Source organism: Coregonus lavaretus, assembly GCF_964263955.1.
Source record: "Coregonus lavaretus genome assembly, chromosome: 1".
Classification (NCBI taxonomy): Eukaryota; Metazoa; Chordata; class Actinopteri; order Salmoniformes; family Salmonidae; genus Coregonus; species Coregonus lavaretus.
In genome coordinates this window covers 95,046,762-95,066,342 of record NC_139988.1, presented here as the reverse complement: position 1 = coordinate 95,066,342, position 19,581 = coordinate 95,046,762, and the positions used below count along the sequence as shown (strand labels likewise).

At 44.8% G+C, this 19,581-nt stretch overlaps 1 protein-coding gene across 1 annotated transcript in view; it reads right to left on the bottom strand.

Annotated features, from left to right (window-relative positions):
* The window catches only part of LOC311134514 (uncharacterized protein), a gene marked incomplete at its 5' end in the record, with an annotated part of 70,239 nt that overhangs the window by 41,549 nt on the left and 9,109 nt on the right, over positions 1-19,581 (bottom strand). Inside the window, 2 exons of the mRNA XM_084168212.1 lie at positions 14,025-14,171; positions 14,283-14,631. Coding sequence (XP_084024338.1) covers positions 14,025-14,171; positions 14,283-14,631 — 496 coding nt within the window. The remainder of the gene's footprint in view (positions 1-14,024; positions 14,172-14,282; positions 14,632-19,581) is intronic.

Below are 19,581 nucleotides of genomic sequence, written 5' to 3'. Positions count from 1 at the left end.
GCTCTACTAGACCCGGCCCATCACAACACAGCTCTACTAGACCCGGCCCATCACAACACAGCTCTACTAGACCCGGCCCATCACAACACAGCTCTACTAGACCCGGCCCATCACAACACAGCTCTACTAGACCCCATCACAACACAGCTCTACTAGACCAGGCCCATCACAACACAGCTCTACTAGACCCCATCACAACACAGCTCTACTAGACCAGGCCCATCACAACACCACTAGACCCGGCCCATCACAACACAGCTCTACTAGACCCCATCACAGCACAGTACTGACCACTACTCCAGGGTCGGGCAGAACACTGTCCTTCAGAGAAGTACACCACGATGCAGGCCACAACATGTATCATTCAGATCATCAACCTACATATGCTGAGGTAACCTCTGGCAAAACACACCTAGAACTATCAGAGATAGGAGAGGTGCTCCAACTACTGCATCTAATATGCAGACTACTGGGATAGATAGACCCTTTAATACACTCACACACACTCACTCACACACGCACACACACACAAAACACATACGTACAAGGGGTTGCACATTGCATTGCACTTATTTTTAGTGCAATCTAATTCAATTCTTATTGATTTGTTTATAACTATTATTTATTTTCTGCACTGTATAATGATGGTATTATAATAATAATTATATATGTAATGATGTGTGTGTGAAAGATTTCTGACTCCCATGTGTCTTTTATACAGGTAACGAGCTGAGATTAGGAGCCCACTCTTAAAGTGAGTGCTCCTAATCTCAGCTTGTTACCTGTATAAAAGACACCTGTCCACAGAAGCAATCAATCAATCAGATTCCAAACTCTCCACCATGGCCAAGACCAAAGAGCTCTCCAAGGATGTCAGGGACAAGATTGTAGACCTACACAAGGCTGGAATGGGCTACAAGACCATCGCCAAGTAGCTTGGTGAGAAGGTGACAACAGTTGGTGCGATTATTCGCAAATGGAAGAAACACAAAAGACCTGTCAATCTCCCTCGGCCCGGGCTCCATGCAAGATCTCACCTTGTGGAGTTGCAATGATCATGAGAACGGTGAGGAATCAGCCCAGAACTACACGAGACGATCTTGTCAATGATCTCAAGGCAGCTGGGACCATAGTCACCAAGAAAACAATTGGTAACACACTACACCGCGAAGGACTGAAATCCTGCAGTGCCCGCAAGGTCCCCCTGCTCAAGAACGCACATATACAGGCCGGTCTGAAGTTTGCCAATGAACATCTGAATGATTCAGAGGAGAACTGGGTGAAAGTGTTGTGGTCAGATGAGACCAAAATCGAGCTCTTTGGCATCAACTCAACTCGCCGTGTTTGCAAGAACACCATCCCCACCGTCAAACACGGAGGTGTAAACATTATGCTTTGGGGGTGTTTTTCTGCTAAGGGGACAGGACAACTTCACCATATCAAAGGGACAATGGACGGGGCAATGTACCATCAAATCTTGGGTGAGAACCTCCTTCCCTCAGCCAGGGCTTTGAAAATGGGTCGTGGATGGGTATTCCAGCATGACAATGACCCAAAACACACGGCCAAGGCAACAAAGGAGTGGCTCAAGAAGAAGCACATTAAGGTCCTGGAGTGGCCTAGCCAGTCTCCAGACCTTAATCCCATAGAAAATCTGTGGAGGGAGCTGAAGGTTCTAGTTGCCAAACGTCAGCCTCGAAACCTTAATGACTTGGAGAAGATCTGCAAAGAGGAGTGGAACAAAATCCCTCCTGAGATGTGTGCAAACCTGGTGGCCAACTACAAGAAACGTCTGACCTCTGTGATTGCCAACAAGGGTTTTGCCACCAAGTACTAAATCATGTTTTGCAGAGGGGTCAAATACTTATTATATATACTCACCCTATACTCACCCTATAGCCAGTGGGATAACCACTTTACAATTTTTTAAAAAAAAAATTTTTTTAGGGGGGGGGGGGGTAGAAGGATTACTTTATCCTATCCCAGGTATTCCTTAAAGAGGTGGGGTTTCAAATGTCTCCGGAAGGTGGTGAGTGACTCCGCTGTCCTGGCGTCGTGAGGGAGCTTGTTCCACCATTGGGGTGCCAGAGCAGCGAACAGTTTTGACTGGGCTGAGCGGGAACTATGCTTCCGCAGAGGAAGGGGAGCCAGCAGGCCAGAGGTGGATGAACGCAATGCCCTCGTTTGGGTGTAGGGACTGATCATTAAAATGCAAATCAATTTATAACATTTTTGACATGCGTTTTTGTTGTTATTCTGTCTCTCACTGTTCAAATAAACCTACCATTAAAATTATAGACTGATCATGTCTTTGTCAGTGGGCAAACGTACAAAATCAGCAGGGGATCAAATACTTTTTTCACTCACTGTATGTGTATGTATGTATGTATGTATGTATGTATGTATGTATGTATGTATGTATGTATGTATGTATGTGTGTATATATATATATATATATATATATATATATATATATATATATATATATATATATATATATATATATATAACATGGGGGATTGGAAGTGATGCAGACAATTCCATTGATGGAAGTTACAATCTATCTGCAATATTAAGCTGATCTACCCCCTAAAAAATAAATAATAATAATAATAATTTTAAAAAAAACAGCAACTTGGGAAAGGTTTTCTGTAGCATTTTGAATTCAAGAATTCAAACCTTTTTCAACAAAATAATGTAAGAAGTAAATGTCAAATTGGCTTTCTCCCCAACCATCGCACTACTGACCATATATACACCTTACACACACTAATTAATAAACACATCCACAAAAAAAAGAGGGCTAAATCTTTGCTTTCTTTATTGACTTTAAAAAAGCATTCAATTCTACTTGGCACGAAGGGCTATTCTTCTAAATTCTCCAACGCGGGCTTGGTGGTAAGGTGTATGACTTAATAAAATGTATGTACACAGAACAAGTGTGCAATAAAATTCAAAAACCAAAGAATATAATTATTTTCGCAACGTCGAGGTATGAGACAAGGCTGCAGTTTGAGTCCAAACCTTTTCAACATTTATATTAATTAATTAGCAGACATGTTGGACCATTCTGCAGCCCCAGGACTCTCACTATTTGACACAGAGGTAAAATACCTGCTATATGCTGATGATTTGGTTCTTCTATCACCAACCAAAGAAGGTCTTCAACAGAACCTTAACATTCTACAGAAATATTGCCATAATTGGGCCCTGGCAATAAATTCCAAAAAAACGAAAATCATGATTTTCCAGAAAAAACCCAAATGTCAGAAACCAAATATAAATTCACCCTGAACAACACCATCATTGAACACACTAAAAATTACTCATACCTTGGTCTGACCATATCTGCATCGGGAAACTTTAATATGGCAGTGAATGCACTCTAAGAAAAAGCCTGCAGAGCATTGTATGCAATAAAAATGAAATTATTCAAAATCAACATCCCAATAAGGAATTTGGACCTAAATATTTGACAGCGTAATCCTACCAATAGCTCTTTACAGAATTGAGGTTTGGGGGCCACTCAATAAACTGGACATTAAAATGTGGGACAAACATCCAATTGAAGCCCTACATGCAGAATTCTGTAGAAAAATTCTAGAAGTCCAAAGAATTACACCAACTAATGCACGTAGGGAAGAATTGGGCCCAAAAAAGCACAAAAAATATAATAAAAATGTTGGTTACACCTAAATTCAAGTCCAAATTCAAGTCTCCAATTTAAAGCGCTTCAAACCCAAGAGCTGAGTCCATAAACGAGCCCTCTCAGTCAGCTGGTGTTGGACCTAACCAACCAAGCTGACACCAGCACTGCTTCAAAAGAAAGAATTCAAATAAAAAAAATCATGAACCAATCAAAGGACTCATATTTACAACATTGGAAAACTAAATGAAATCCCGAAGCCAACTAAATTGCTATCTTGCTCAGAACAGAGAATATGAATTGGCTGATTATCTCTACTCTGTCAGAGACACGAAGCAGAGACAGATCCTTACCAAGTACAGGCTGAGTGACCAAATAAAAAAACATGGCTACCCAAAGAGGAGCGTATATGTGGTCACTGCAGGACAGGGGAGGTAGAAACAGAGATGCACTTTCTCCTTTACTGTGATAAATATTCCTCACCAAGATATTCATTATTCACAGAAATTACTACATTTATTCAAATTTTTTACATATTAAACCCAGAGGAGAAACAAAAAATACTCATTAGGCGAAGGAGCAACGGCTCCTCTTGCTGCCAAATATGTATTTGTCTGCCATAGCCTGAGGGACACTGAATAATAACATCAGCATAGTAAACAGTAATTTACTTAATAATAATAATAATAATAATAATAATAATATGATGATGATTATTGTTATTCCTATTATTATTTTCTTATTATTGTGATTATTATTATTATTATTATTATTATTATTATTATTAAGTAAATTACTGTTCCTCAGGCTATGGCAGGCAAATACATATTTATATTCCAAATAGAGATGATGGTAGTAGGGGTGATGGTAATCCTGAGTGGTACTCCTGAGTGGCGCAGTGGTCTAAGGCACTGCATCACAGTGCTAACTGTGCCACTAGAGATCCTGGTTCGAATCCAGGCTCTGTTGCAGCCGGCCGCGACCGGGAGACTCATGGGCGGCGCACAATTGGTCCAGGGTAGGGGAGGGAATGGCCGGCAGGGATGTAGCTCAGTTGGTAGAGCATGGCGTTTGCAACGCCAGGGTTGTGGGTTCGATTCCCACGGGGGGCCAGTATAAAAAAATAATAATATGTAATCACTAACTGTAAGTCGCTCTGGATAAGAGCGTCTGCTAAATGACTAAAATGTAATGTAAAATGTAATGGAAATGATATCAGTTTAATGATGGTGGTAGTAGTAGTAGTAATGATGGTGGTAGTAGTAGTAATGATGATGGTAGTAGGGGTGATGGTAATGATAGCAGTTTAATGATGGTGGTAGTAGTAGTAGTAGTAGTAATGATGATGGTAGTAGGGGTGATGGTAATGATAGCAGTTTAATGATGGTGGTAGTAGTAGTAGTAGTAATGATGATGGTAGTAGGGGTGATGGTAATGATATCAGTTTAATGATGGTGGTAGTAGTAGTAGTAGTAATGATGATGGTAGTAGGGGTGATGGTAATGATACCAGTTTAATGATGGTGGTGGTAGTAGTAGTAGTAATGATGATGGTAGTAGGGGTGATGGTAATGATAGCAGTTTAATGATGGTGGTAGTAGTAGTAGTAGTAATGATGATGGTAGTAGGGGTGATGGTAATGATAGCAGTTTAATGATGATGGTGGTAGTAGTAGTAGTAGTAATGATGGTAGTAGGGGTGATGGTAATGATATCAGTTTAATGATGGTGGTAGTAGTAGTAATGATGATGGTAGTAGGGGTGATGGTAATGATACCAGTTTAATGATGGTGGTGGTAGTAGTAGTGATGATGGTAGTAGGGGTGATGGTAATGATATCAGTTTAATGATGGTGGTAGTAGTAGTAGTAGTAATGATGATGGTAGTAGGGTGATGGTAATGATATCAGTTTAATGATGGTGGTAGTAGTAGTAGTAGTAATGATGATGGTAGTAGGGGTGATGGTAATGATATCAGTTTAATGATGGTGGTAGTAGTAATGATGATGGTAGTAGGGGTGATGGTAATGATAGCAGTTTAATGATGGTGGTAGTAGTAGTAGTAGTAGTAATGATGATGGTAGTAGGGGTGATGGTAATGATATCAGTTTAATGATGGTGGTGGTAGTAGTAGTAGTAATGATGATGGTAGTAGGGGTGATGGTAATGATATCAGTTTAATGATGGTGGTGGTAGTAGTAGTAGTAATGATGATGGTAGTAGGGGTGATGGTAATGATAGCAGTTTAATGATGGTGGTAGTAGTAGTAGTAGTAATGATGATGGTAGTAGGGGTGATGGTAATGATATCAGTTTAATGATGGTGGTAGTAGTAGTAGTAGTAATGATGATGGTAGTAGGGGTGATGGTAATGATACCAGTTTAATGATGGTGGTGGTAGTAGTAGTGATGATGGTAGTAGGGGTGATGGTAATGATATCAGTTTAATGATGGTGGTAGTAGTAGTAGTAGTAATGATGATGGTAGTAGGGTGATGGTAATGATATCAGTTTAATGATGGTGGTAGTAGTAATTATGATGGTAGTAGGGGTGATGGTAATGATAGCAGTTTAATGATGGTGGTAGTAGTAGTAGTAGTAATGATGATGGTAGTAGGGGTGATGGTAATGATAGCAGTTTAATGATGGTGGTAGTAGTAGTAGTAGTAATGATGATGGTAGTAGGGGTGATGGTAATGATAGCAGTTTAATGATGATGGTGGTGGTGGTAGTAGTAGTAATGATGATGGTAGTAGGGGTGATGGTAATGATATCAGTTTAATGATGGTGGTGGTGGTAGTAGTAGTAATGATGATGGTAGTAGGGGTGATGGTAATGATATCAGTTTAATGATGGTGGTAGTAGTAGTAGTAATGATGATGGTAGTAGGGGTGATGGTAATGATAGCAGTTTAATGATGGTGGTAGTAGTAGTAGTAGTAATGATGATGGTAGTAGGGGTGATGGTAATGATAGCAGTTTAATGATGATGGTGGTGGTGGTAGTAGTAGTAATGATGATGGTAGTAGGGGTGATGGTAATGATAGCAGTTTAATGATGGTGGTGGTAGTAGTAGTAGTAATGATGATGGTAGTAGGGGTGATGGTATTGATAGCAGTTTAATGATGGTGGTGGTAGTAGTTGTAGTAATGATGATGGTAGTAGGGGTGATGGTAATGATAGCAGTTTAATGATGGTGGTGGTAGTAGTAGTAGTAATGATGATGGTAGTAGGGGTGATGGTAATGATATCAGTTTAATGATGATGGTGGTAGTAGTAGTAATGATGATGGTAGTAGGGGTGATGGTACTGATATCAGTTTAGTGATGGTGGTGGTAGTAGTAGTAATGATGATGGTAGTAGGGGTGATGGTAATGATAGCAGTTTAATGATGGTGGTGGTGGTGGTAGTAATGATGATAGCAGTTTAATGATGGTGGTGGTAGTAGTAGTAGTAATGATGATGGCAGTAGGGGTGATGGTAATGATATCAGTTTAATGATGGTGGTGGTTGTAGTGGTAGTAATGATGATGGTAGTAGGGGTGATGGTACTGATATCAGTTTAGTGATGGTGGTGGTAGTAGTAGTAATGATGATGGTAGTAGAGGTGATTGTAATGATAGCAGTTTAATGATGGAGGTGGTAGTAGTTGTAGTAATGATGATGGTAGTAGGGGTGATGCTAATGATATCAGTTTAGTGATGGTGGTGGTAGTAGTAATGATGATGGTAGTAGGGGTGATGGTAATGATATCAGTTTAATGATGGTGGTAGTAGTAGTAGTAGTAATGATGATGGTAGTAGGGGTGATGGTAATGATATCAGTTTAATGATGGTGGTAGTAGTAATGATGATGGTAGTAGGGGTGATGGTAATGATAGCAGTTTAATGATGGTGGTAGTAGTAGTAGTAGTAATGATGATGGTAGTAGGGGTGATGGTAATGATAGCAGTTTAATGATGATGGTGGTGGTAGTAGTAGTAATGATGATGGTAGTAGGGGTGATGGTAATGATATCAGTTTAATGATGGTGGTGGTGGTAGTAGTAGTAATGATGATGGTAGTAGGGGTGATGGTAATGATATCAGTTTAATGATGGTGGTAGTAGTAGTAGTAATGATGATGGTAGTAGGGGTGATGGTAATGATAGCAGTTTAATGATGGTGGTGGTAGTAGTAGTAGTAATGATGATGGTAGTAGGGGTGATGGTATTGATAGCCGTTTAATGATGGTGGTGGTAGTAGTTGTAGTAATGATGATGGTAGTAGGGGTGATGGTAATGATAGCAGTTTAATGATGGTGGTGGTAGTAGTAATGATGATGGTAGTAGGGGTGATGGTAATGATATCAGTTTAATGATGGTGGTAGTAGTAGTAATGATGATGGTAGTAGGGGTGATGGTAATGATAGCAGTTTAATGATTGAGGTGGTAGTAGTTGTAGTAATGATGATGGTAGTAGGGGTGATGGTATTGATAGCAGTTTAATGATGGTGGTAGTAGTAGTAGTAGTAATGATGATGGTAGTAGGGGTGATGGTAATGATATCAGTTTAATGATGGTGGTAGTAGTAGTAGTAATGATGATGGTAGTAGGGGTGATGGTAATGATATCAGTTTAATGATGGTGGTAGGGGTGATGGTAATGATAGCAGTTTAATGATGGTGGTAGTAGTAGTAGTAGTAATGATGATGGTAGTAGGGGTGATGGTAATGATAGCAGTTTAATAATGATGATGGTGGTGGTAGTAGTAGTAATGATGATGGTAGTAGGGGTGATGGTAATGATAGCAGTTTAATGATGGTGGTAGTAGTAGTAGTAATGATGATAGCAGTTTAATGATGGTGGTGGTAGTAGTAGTAGTAATGATGATGGCAGTAGGGGTGATGGTAATGATAGCAGTTTAATGATGGTGGTGGTAGTAGTGGTAGTAATGATGACGGTAGTAGGGGTGATGGTACTGATATCAGTTTAATGATGGTGGTGGTAGTAGTAGTAATGATGATGGTAGTAGGGGTGATGGTAATGATAGCAGTTTAATGATGGTGGTGGTAGTAGTGGTAGTAATGATGATGGTAGTAGGGGTGATGGTAATGATAGCAGTTTAATGATGGTGGTGGTAGTAGTGGTAGTAATGATGATGGTAGTAGGGGTGATGGTAATGATAGCAGTTTAATGATGGTGGTGGTAGTAGTAGTAGTAATGATGATGGTAGTAGGGGTGATGGTAATGATATCAGTTTAATGATGGTGGTGGTAGTAGTAGTAGTAGTAATGATGATGGTAGTAGGGGTGATGGTAATGATAGCAGTTTAATGATGGGGGTGGTAGTAGTGGTAGTAATGATGATGGTAGTAGGGGTGATGGTAATGATAGCAGTTTAATGATGGTGGTGGTAGTAGTAGTAGTAATGATGATGGTAGTAGGGGTGATGGTAATGATAGCAGTTTAATGATGGTGGTGGTGGTAGTAGTAGTAATGATGATGGTAGTAGGGGTGATGGTAATGATAGCAGTTTAATGATGGTGGTAGTAGTAGTAGTAATGATGATGGTAGTAGGGGTGATGGTAATGATAGCAGTTTAATGATGGTGGTGGTATTAGTAGTAATGATGATGGTGGTAGTAGGGGTGATGGTATTGATAGCAGTTTAATGATGGTGGTGGTAGTAGTTGTAGTAATGATGATGGTAGTAGGGGTGATGGTACTGATAGCAGTTTAATGATGGAGGTGGTAGTAGTTGTAGTAATGATGATGGTAGTAGGGGTGATGGTAATGATATCAGTTTAATGATGGTGGTGGTAGTAGTAGTAATGATGATGGTAGTAGGGGTGATGGTAATGATAGCAGTTTAATGATGGTGGTGGTAGTAGTAGTAATGATGATGGTAGTAGGGGTGATGGTAATGATAGCAGTTTAATGATGGTGGTGGTGGTAGTAGTAGTAATGATGATGGTAGTAGGGGTGATGGTAATGATATCAGTTTAATGATGGTGGTAGTAGTAGTAGTAATGATGATGGTAGTAGGGGTGATGGTAATGATAGCAGTTTAATGATGGTGGTAGTAGTAATGATGATGGTAGTAGGGGTGATGGTAATGATAGCAGTTTAATGATGGTGGTGGTATTAGTAGTAATGATGATGGTAGTAGGGGTGATGGTATTGATAGCAGTTTAATGATGGTGGTGGTAGTAGTAGTAGTAATGATGATGGTAGTAGGGGTGATGGTATTGATAGCAGTTTAATGATGGTGGTGGTATTAGTTGTAGTAATGATGATGTTATTGATGATGTGGTGTTATTATTATTATTATTTACTACCATTTTTTATTATTATTTGTTATTATTTATTATTTTATTACAATGTATATTGTACAGACTCAGTGAGTATAGCCTTGCTATTGAGGGAGGCCGCCATAGCCAGTAATCTCTCGAGAGCCAGGTCTGCCTATGTGCCCAAACTCAGAATTAAGCCTTGCGTGAGCACTAAGGGACTGGGTGAGGAGGAAGTGATAGAGTGAGAGACAGGGTGAGAGGTTGTGAGAGAGTGAGAGACAGGGTGAGGAGGGAGAGTGAGAGACAGGGTGAGAGGGAGTGAGAGAGAAGGTGAGAGGGAGTGAGAGAGTAGGAACTGCCATATCCCAGTAAAGTCCTCTTTAGGTTGTCTGTAGGAACTGCCATAACCCAGTAAAGTCCTCTTTAGTTTGTCTGTAGGAACTGCCATAACCCAGTAAAGTTCTCTTTAGTTTGTCTGTAGGAACTGCCATAACCCAGTAAAGTCCTCTTTAGTTTGCCTGTAGGAACTGCCATAACCCAGTAAAGTCCTCTTTAGTTTGTCTGTAGGAACTGCCATAACCCAGTAAAGTCCTCTTTAGTTTGTCTGTAGGAACTGCCATAACCCAGTAAAGACTTCTTTAGGTTGTCTGTAGGAACTGCCATAACCCAGTAAAGTCCTCTTTAGTTTGTCTGTAGGAACTGCAATAACCCAGTAAAGTCCTCTTTAGGTTGTCTGTAGGAACTGCCATATCCCAGTAAAGTCCTCTTTAGTTTGTCTGTAGGAACTGCCATATCCCAGTAAAGTCCTCTTTAGTTTGTCTGTAGGAACTGCTACATCCCAGTAAAGTCCTCTTTAGTTTGTCTGTAGGAACTGCCATAACCCAGTAAAGTCCTCTTTAGGTTGTCTGTAGGAACTGCCATAACCCAGTAAAGTCCTCTTTAGTTTGTCTGTAGGAACTGCCATAACCCAGTAAAGTCCTCTTTAGGTTGTCTGTAGGAACTGCTTTATCCCAGTAAAGTCCTCTTTAGGTTGTCTGTAGGAACTGCCATAACCCAGTAAAGTCCTCTTTAGGTTGTCTGTAGGAACTGCCATAACCCAGTAAAGTCCTCTTTAGGTTATCTGTAGGAACTGCCATAACCCAGTAAAGTCCTCTTTAGTTTGTCTGTAGGAACTGCCATAACCCAGTAAAGTCCTCTTTAGTTTGTCTGTAGGAACTGTCATAACCCAGTAAAGTCCTCTTTAGGTTGTCTGTAGGAACTGCCATAACCCAGTAAAGTCCTCTTTAGGTTGTCTGTAGGAACTGCCATATCCCAGTAAAGTCCTCTTTAGTTTGTCTGTAGGAACTGCCATATCCCAGTAAAGTCCTCTTTAGTTTGTCTGTAGGAACTGCTATATCCCAGTAAAGTCCTCTTTAGTTTGTCTGTAGGAACTGCCATAACCCAGTAAAGTCCTCTTTAGTTTGTCTGTAGGAACTGCCATAACCCAGTAAAGTCCTCTTTAGGTTGTCTGTAGGAACTGCCATATCCCAGTAAAGTCCTCTTTAGTTTGTCTGTAGGAACTGCCATAACCCAGTAAAGTCCTCTTTAGGTTGTCTGTAGGAACTGCCATAACCCAGTAAAGTCCTCTTTAGTTTGTCTGTAGGAACTGCCATAACCCAGTAAAGTCCTCTTTAGTTTGTCTGTAGGAACTGCCATATCCCAGTAAAGGCCTCTTTAGTTTGTCTGTAGGAACTGCCATAACCCAGTAAAGTCCTCTTTAGTTTGTCTGTAGGAACTGCCGTATCCCAGTATAGTCCTCTTTAGTATGTCTGTAGGAACTGCCATATCCCAGTAAAGTCGTCTTTAGTTTGTCTGTAGGAACTGCCATAACCCAGTAAAGTCCTCTTTAGGTTGTCTGTAGGAACTGCCATATCCCAGTAAAGTCCTCTTTAGTTTGTCTGTAGGAACTGCCATAACCCAGTAAAGTCCTCTTTAGTTTGTCTGTAGGAACTGCCATAACCCAGTAAAGTCCCCTTTAGTTTGTCTGTAGGAACTGCCATAACCCAGTAAAGTCCTCTTTAGTTTGTCTGTAGGAACTGCCATAACCCAGTAAAGTCCCCTTTAGTTTGTCTGTAGGAACTGCCATAACCCAGTAAAGTCCTCTTTAGGTTGTCTGTAGGAACTGCCATAACCCAGCAAAGTCCTCTTTAGGTTGTATGTAGGAACTGCCATAACCCAGTAAAGTCCTCTTTAGTTTGTCTGTAGGAACTGCCATAACCCAGTAAAGTCCTCTTTAGGTTGTCTGTAGGAACTGCCATAACCCAGTAAAGTCCTCTTTAGGTTGTCTGTAGGAACTGCCATAACCCAGTAAAGTCCTCTTTAGGCTGTCTGTAGGAACTGCCATAACCCAGTAAAGTCCTCTTTAGGCTCTCTGTAGGAACTGCCGTATCCCAGTATAGTCCTCTTTAGTATGTCTGTAGGAACTGCCATATCCCAGTAAAGTCCTCTTTAGTTTGTCTGTAGGAACTGCTATAACCCAGTAAAGTCCTCTTTAGGTTGTCTGTAGGAACTGCCATATCCCAGTAAAGTCCTCTTTAGTTTGTCTGTAGGAACTGCCATAACCCAGTAAAGTCCTCTTTAGTTTGTCTGTAGGAACTGCCATAACCCAGTAAAGTCCCCTTTAGTTTGTCTGTAGGAACTGCCATAACCCAGTAAAGTCCTCTTTAGTTTGTCTGTAGGAACTGCCATAACCCAGTAAAGTCCCCTTTAGTTTGTCTGTAGGAACTGCCATAACCCAGTAAAGTCCTCTTTAGGTTGTCTGTAGGAACTGCCATAACCCAGCAAAGTCCTCTTTAGGTTGTATGTAGGAACTGCCATAACCCAGTAAAGTCCTCTTTAGTTTGTCTGTAGGAACTGCCATAACCCAGTAAAGTCCTCTTTAGGTTGTCTGTAGGAACTGCCATAACCCAGTAAAGTCCTCTTTAGGTTGTCTGTAGGAACTGCCATAACCCAGTAAAGTCCTCTTTAGGCTGTCTGTAGGAACTGCCATAACCCAGTAAAGTCCTCTTTAGGCTCTCTGTAGGAACTGCCGTATCCCAGTATAGTCCTCTTTAGTATGTCTGTAGGAACTGCCGTATCCCAGTAAAGTCCTCTTTAGTATGTCTGTAGGAACTGCCATATCCCAGTAAAGTCCTCTTTAGTTTGTCTGTAGGAACTGCCATAACCCAGTAAAGTCCTCTTTAGTTTGTCTGTAGGAACTGCCATAACCCAGTAAAGTCCTCTTTAGTTTGTCTGTAGGAACTGCCATAACCCAGTAAAGTCCTCTTTAGTTTGTCTGTAGGAACTGCCATAACCCAGTAAAGTCCTCTTTAGTTTGTCTGTAGGAACTGCCATAACCCAGTAAAGTCCTCTTTAGTTTGTCTGTAGGAACTGCCATAACCCAGTGGTCTGAAGTTAGGGTTTTGCTACCAGTGGTCTGCATAGTGTTAGGGGGAGAGGATGTGTCTGAGAAGGGGGGGAGGAAGAGAGGAGCTCTGGACTCAGACTGGCTTCACCACTAACTAATGTCTCAGACCTGCTTCACCCCTAACTAATGTCTCAGACTGGCTTCACCACTAACTAATGTCTCAGACTGGCTTCACCCCTAACTAATGTCTCAGACTGGCTTCACCACTAACTAATGTCTCAGACTGGCTTCACCACTAACTAATGTCTCAGACTGGCTTCACCACTAACTAATGTCTCAGACTGGCTTCACCACTAACTAATGTCTCAGACTGGCTTCACCACTAACTAATGTCTCAGACTGGCTTCACCACTAACTAATGTCTCAGACTGGCTTCACCACTAACTGACTGTCTGAAGACGGGTGGACAACATAAGCAAGACAAATTGCTACCTGAACATTTCATTGAGAGAAACAAGATGTAGCTATAAAGTTGGTTGGTTTGAATGACTTGATGTTCTTCTTTAGTAGATAGAACAGGTTATTAACCAGTTACAACAGGTTACCTCTTTTATCAAGGGGAGAAGAAAGAGAGAAACTAGAACATTTAAACGAGAGATCAGGTCAGTCTGATTCTCAAGGCCACTTAGAGTTAATATGCTGAGTGTCTCCCTGCATTAACGTCTGTACTGGAGGCCCCTGGGGGTCTGGGTCCAGGGATCTGTACTGGAGGCCCCTGGAGGGCTGGGTCCAGGGATCTGTACTGGAGGCCCCTGGAGGGCTGGGTCCAGGGATCTGTACTGGAGGCCCCTGGGGGTCTGGGTCCAGGGATCTGTACTGGAGGCCCCTGGAGGGCTGGGTCTAGGGTCTGGACTGGAGGCCCCTGGAGGGCTGGGACTCTGGGTCTGGACTGGAGGCCCCTGGAGGGCTGGGTCCAGGGATCTGTACTGGAGGCCCCTGGAGGTCTGGGTCTAGGGTCTGTACTGGAGGCCCCTGGAGGGCTGGGTCTAGGGTCTGTACTGGAGGCCCCTGGAGGGCTGGGTCTAGGGTCTGTACTGGAGGCCCCTGGAGGGCTGGGTCTAGGGTCTGTACTGGAGGCCCCTGGGGGTCTGGGTCTAGGGGACTGGAGGCCCCTGGAGGGCTGGGTCTAGGGGTCTGGACTGGAGGCCCCTGGAGGGCTGGGTCTAGGGTCTGTACTGGAGGCCCCTGGGGGTCTGGGTCTAGGGGACTGGAGGCCCCTGGAGGGCTGGGTCTAGGGGTCTGGACTGGAGGCCCCTGGAGGGCTGGGTCTAGGGGACTGGAGGCCCCCGGAGGACTGGGTCTAGGGGTCTGGAGGCCCCTGGAGGGCTGGGTCTAGGGTCTGGACTGGAGGCCCCTGGAGGGCTGGGTCTAGGGTCTGGACTGGAGGCCCCAGGAGGTCTCCGTCTAGGGGTCTGGACTGGAGGCCCCAGGAGGTCTCCGTCTAGGGGTCTGGACTGGAGGCCCCAGGAGGTCTCCGTCTAGGGGTCTGGACTGGAGGCCCCAGGAGGTCTCGGTCTAGGGGTCTGGACTGGAGGCCCCAGGAGGTCTCCGTCTAGGGGTCTGGACTGGAGGCCCCAGGAGGTCTCGGTCTAGGGGTCTGGACTGGAGGCCCCAGGAGGTCTCGGTCTAGGGGTCTGGACTGGAGGCCCCAGGAGGTCTCGGTCTAGGGGTCTGGACTGGAGGCCCCAGGAGGTCTCCGTCTAGGGGTCTGGACTGGAGGCCCCAGGAGGTCTCCGTCTAGGGGTCTAGGCTGAGGCCAGACAGGGGTCTGGGTGGCTCTGGATCTACTAGGGACCCACTTCCTGTGTGCAGCGTTGCCAAAGGCAGGCCCAGAGTAGGGGGAGAGGCGGGAGAGCGTGTCTCTGCCGTCCCCTCCGCTCTGACCTGCCGTCTGTCTGTGGCGTCTGTGAGATGCACTTAAAACTACAGATAACACTGGCTTAATAGGTAGAGGCTACTGAAAGCAGGAATAAACTGTTAGGCGGAGAGAGCAGGGAGAGCGGGCAGAGAGCAAGAGCAGAAAGAGGGGCAGAGAGCGAGAGAGAGCAGGGATAGGGGCAGAGAGAGGGGCAGAGAGAGAAGGGCAGAGAGAGAGCAGGGATAGGGGCAGAGAGAGGGGCAGAGAGAAGGGCAGAGAGAGGGGCAGAGAGAAGGGCAGAGAGAGAGGGCAGAGAGAGGGGCAGAGAGAGAAGGGCAGAGAGAAGGGCAGAGAGAAGGGCAGAGAGAGAAGGGCAGAGAGAGGGGCAGAGAGAGAAGGGCAGAGAGAGAGCAGGGAGAGGGGCAGAGAGAGAGCAGGGAGAGGGGCAGAGAGAGAGCGGGGGGGGGCAGAGAGAGAGCAGGGATAGGGGCAGAGAGAGAGCAGGGAGAGGGGCAGAGAGAGAAGGGCAGGGAGAGGGGCAGAGAGAGAAGGGCAGAGAGAGAGGAGAGAGAAGGGCAGAGAGAGAGCAGGGAGAGGGGCAGAGAGAGAGCAGGGAGAGGGGCAGAGAGAGAAGGGCAGAGAGAGAGGAGAGAGAAGGGCAGAGAGAGAGCAGGGAGAAGGGCAGAGAGAGAGCAGGGAGAGGGGCAGAGAGAGAGCAGGGGGGCAGAGAGAGAGCAGGGGGGGCAGAGAGAGGGGGGGGGCAGAGAGAGAGAGGGGGGGGGCAGAGAGAGAGAGGGGGGGCAGAGAAAGAGCAGGGGGGGCAGAGAGAGAGCAGGGGGGGCAGAGAGAGGGGGGGCAGAGAGAGAGCAGGGGGGGCAGAGAGAGAGCGGGGGGGGCAGAGAGAGAGCAGGAGGGGGGGCAGAGAGAGAGCAGGGGGGGGCAGAGAGAGAGCGGGGGGGGGCAGAGAGAGGGGGGGGCAGAGAGAGAGCAGGGGGGGCAGAGAGAGAGCAGGAGGGGGGGCAGAGAGAGAGCAGGAGGGGGGGCAGAGAGAGAGCAGGGGGGGCAGAGAGAGAGCAGGAGGGGGCAGAGAGAGGGGGGGGCAGAGAGAGAGAGGGGGGGGGCAGAGAGAGAGAGGGGGGGGCAGAGAAAGAGCAGGGGGGGGCAGAGAGAGAGCAGGGGGGGGCAGAGAGAGGGGGGGCAGAGAGAGAGCAGGGAGAGGGGCAGAGAGAGAGCGGGGGGGGGGGGCAGAGAGAGAGCAGGGATAGGGGCAGAGAGAGAGCAGGGAGAGGGGCAGAGAGAGAAGGGCAGGGAGAGGGGCAGAGAGAGAAGGGCAGAGAGAGAGGAGAGAGAAGGGCAGAGAGAGAGCAGGGAGAGGGGCAGAGAGAGAGCAGGGAGAGGGGCAGAGAGAGAAGGGCAGAGAGAGAGGAGAGAGAAGGGCAGAGAGAGAGCAGGGAGAAGGGCAGAGAGAGAGCAGGGAGAGGGGCAGAGAGAGAGCAGGGGGGCAGAGAGAGAGCAGGGGGGGCAGAGAGAGGGGGGGGGCAGAGAGAGAGAGGGGGGGGCAGAGAGAGAGAGAGCAGGGAGAGAGGGGCAGAGAGAGAGAGGGGCAGAGAGAGAGAGGGGCAGAGAGAGAGAGAGCAGGGAGAGAGGGGCAGAGAGAGAGAGGGGCAGAGGGAGAGAGGGGCAGAGAGAGAGAGGGGCAGAGGGAGAGAGGGGCAGAGGGAGAGAGGGGCAGAGAGAGAGAGAGAGTAGAAACCTACCAAAAAACAATTAAGCATCAATAAATTCAATCCCTTTTAGACAACTTCCTGGACAAAACATTTTACTGTAATAGTGAAGGAGTAAACTTGGCAGTAGAAAACCTAAACAGTATATTTGACCTCTCAGCTTCCCTATCAAATCTACAAATTTCAAGCAGACAACCTAAGAAAATGTACAACAAAGACAAATGGTTTGATGAAGAATGCAAAAACCTAAGAAAGAAATTGAGAAACCTATCCAACCAAAAACATAGAGACCCAGAAAACCTGAGTCTACGCCTTCAATATGGGGAATCACTAAAACAATACAGAAATACACTACGGAAAAAGAAGGAACAGCACGTCAGAAATCAGCTCAATGTAATTGAAGAATCCATAGACTCTAACCACTTCTGGGAAAATTGGAAAACACTAAACAAACAACAACACGAAGAGCTATCTATCCAAAACGGAGATGTATGGGTAAACCACTTCTCCAATCTTTTTGGCCCTATAACAGAGAACAAACAGCAAAAACATATACATGATCAATTACAAATCTTAGAATCAGCTATTAAAGACTACCAGAACCCACTGGATTCTCCAATTACATTGAATGAACTACAGGACAAAATACAATCCCTCCAACCCAAAAAGGCCTGTGGTGTTGATGGTACCCTACATGAAATGATAAAATATACAGACCACAAATTTCAATTGGCTATACTTAAAACTCTTTAACATCATCCTTAGCTCTGGCATCTTCCCCAATATTTGGAAGCAAGGACTGATCACCCCAATCCACAAAAGTGGAGACAAATCTGACCCCAATAACTACCGTGGGATATGCGTCAACAGCAACCTTGGGCAAATCCTCTGCATTGTCATTAACAGCAGTGAAAACAATGTACGTGGTCAAAAGTTTTGAGAATTATACAAGAATTGGTCTTCACAAAGTTTGCTGCTTCAGTGTTTTTAGATATTTTTGTCAGATGTTACTATGGTATACTGAAGTATAATTACAAGCATTCCATAAGTGTCAAAGGCTTTTATTGACAATTACATTAAGTTTATGCAAAGAGTCAATATTTGCAGTGTTGACCCTTCTTTTTCAAGACCTCTGCAATCCGCCCTGGCATGCTGTCAATTAACTTCTGGGCCACATCCTGACTGATGGCAGCCCATTCTTGCATTATCAATGCTTGGAGTTTGTCAGAATTTGTGGGGTTTTGTTTGTCCACCCGCCTCTTGAGGATCGAGAAGTTGCTCTCGGAGGATGTGTTGGTACCATTCTTTATTCATGGCTGTGTTCTTAGGCAAAATTGTGAGAGAGCCCACTCCCTTGGCTGAGAAGCAACCCCACACATGAATGGTCTCAGGATGCTTTACTGTTGGCATGACACAGGACTGATGGTAGCGCTCACCTTGTCTTCTCCGGACAAGGTCTTTTCCGGATGCCCCAAACAATCGGAAAGGGGATTCATCAGAGAAAATGACTTTACCCCAGTCCTCAGCAGTCCAATCCCTGTACCTTTTGCAGAATATCAGTCTGTCCCTGATGTTTTTCCTGGAGAGAAGTGGCTTACATTTTACATTTTAGTCATTTAGCAGACACTCTTATCCAGAGCGACTTACTGTTAGTGAATGCATACATGTTTTTTTGTTTTTTTCATACTGGCCCCCCGTGGGAAACAAACCCACATCCCTGCCGGCCAAACCCTCCCCTACCTTGGACGACGCTGGACCAATTGTGCGCCGCCCATGGGTCTCCCGGTCGCGGCCGGATGCGACAGAGCCTGGACTCGAACCAGGATCTCTAGTGGCACAGCTAGCACTGCGATGCAGTGCATTAGACCGCTGCGCCACTTCTTTGCTGCCCTTCTTGACACAAGGCCATCCTCCAAAAGTCTTCGCCTCACTGTGCGTGCAGATGCACTCACACCTGCCTGCTGCATTCCTGAGCAAGCTCTGCACTGGTGGTGCCCCGATCCCGCAGCTGAATCAACTTTAGGAGACAGTCCTGACATTTACTGGACTTTCTTGGGCGCCCTGATGCCTTCTTCACAACAATTGAACTTCTCTTCTTGAAGATCCGATAAATGGTTCATTTAGGTTCAATCTTACTAGCAGCAATATCCTTGCCTGTGAAGCCCTTTTTGTGCAAAGCAACGATGACGGCACGTGTTTCCTTGCAGGTAACCATGGTTAACAGAGGAAGAACAATGAATTCAAGCACCACCCTCCTTTTAAAGCTTCCAGTCTGTTATTCTAACTCAATCAGCATGACAGAGTGATCTCCAGCCTTGTCCTCGTCAACACTCGTACCTGTGTTAACGAGAGAATCACTAACATGATGGCAGCTGGTCCTTTTGTGGCAGGGCTGAAATGCAGTGTAAATGTTTTTTTGGGATTGAGTTCATTTTCATGGCAAAGAGGGACTTTGCAGTTAATTGCAATTCATCTGATCACTCTTCATAACATTATGGAGTATACGCAATTTGCCATCATCAAAACTGAGGCAGCAGACTTTGTGAAAATGTGTATGTGTCATTCTCAAAACGTTTGACCACGACTGTACTGAGCAAATGTCAAATTGGCTTTTTACCAAAATAACATTTGAAAGACCACGTAT